The 318-nt window shown below is 42.8% G+C and overlaps 1 protein-coding gene across 1 annotated transcript in view; it reads right to left on the bottom strand.

Annotated features, from left to right (window-relative positions):
• Positions 1-217: 217 nt before the first annotated feature.
• The window catches only part of EMH_0051160 (uncharacterized protein), a gene marked incomplete at both ends in the record, with an annotated part of 2,763 nt that continues 2,662 nt past the window's right edge, over positions 218-318 (bottom strand). Inside the window, one exon of the mRNA XM_013496721.1 lies at positions 218-318. Within this exon, the coding sequence (XP_013352175.1) occupies positions 218-318 (101 nt within the window).

Below are 318 nucleotides of genomic sequence, written 5' to 3'. Positions count from 1 at the left end.
TTATTTATTTATTTATTTATTTATTTATTTATTTATTTATTTATTTATTTATTTATACAGAGTTTAATCGCCGTAAGAAGCAGGCGGAGCTGTCTGCTGCTGCTAGCAGCAATTGGTTTGCATGCACAGCCCCATCGTTGTCTTTCTGTATTTAAAAAAGAAATAGAAGCTCAGCTGCTGCAGCAGCCGCATGCACTTGTTGCTGCTATTCTATGCTCTATGCCCAAGTAATCTGCTGCTCCTGCTGCTGCTGCTGCTGCTGCTGCTGCTGCTGCTGATGCTGCTGTTGCTGCTGCTGCTGCTGTTGCTGCTGTAGAG

The sequence above is a fragment of the Eimeria mitis genome, genomic scaffold, assembly GCF_000499745.2.
Source record: "Eimeria mitis Houghton genomic scaffold, Emh_scaff2259, whole genome shotgun sequence".
Lineage (NCBI taxonomy): Eukaryota > Apicomplexa > Conoidasida > Eucoccidiorida > Eimeriidae > Eimeria > Eimeria mitis.
Note: the sequence above shows the minus strand (reverse complement) of the source record. Positions and strands in the feature narration are given on the sequence as shown.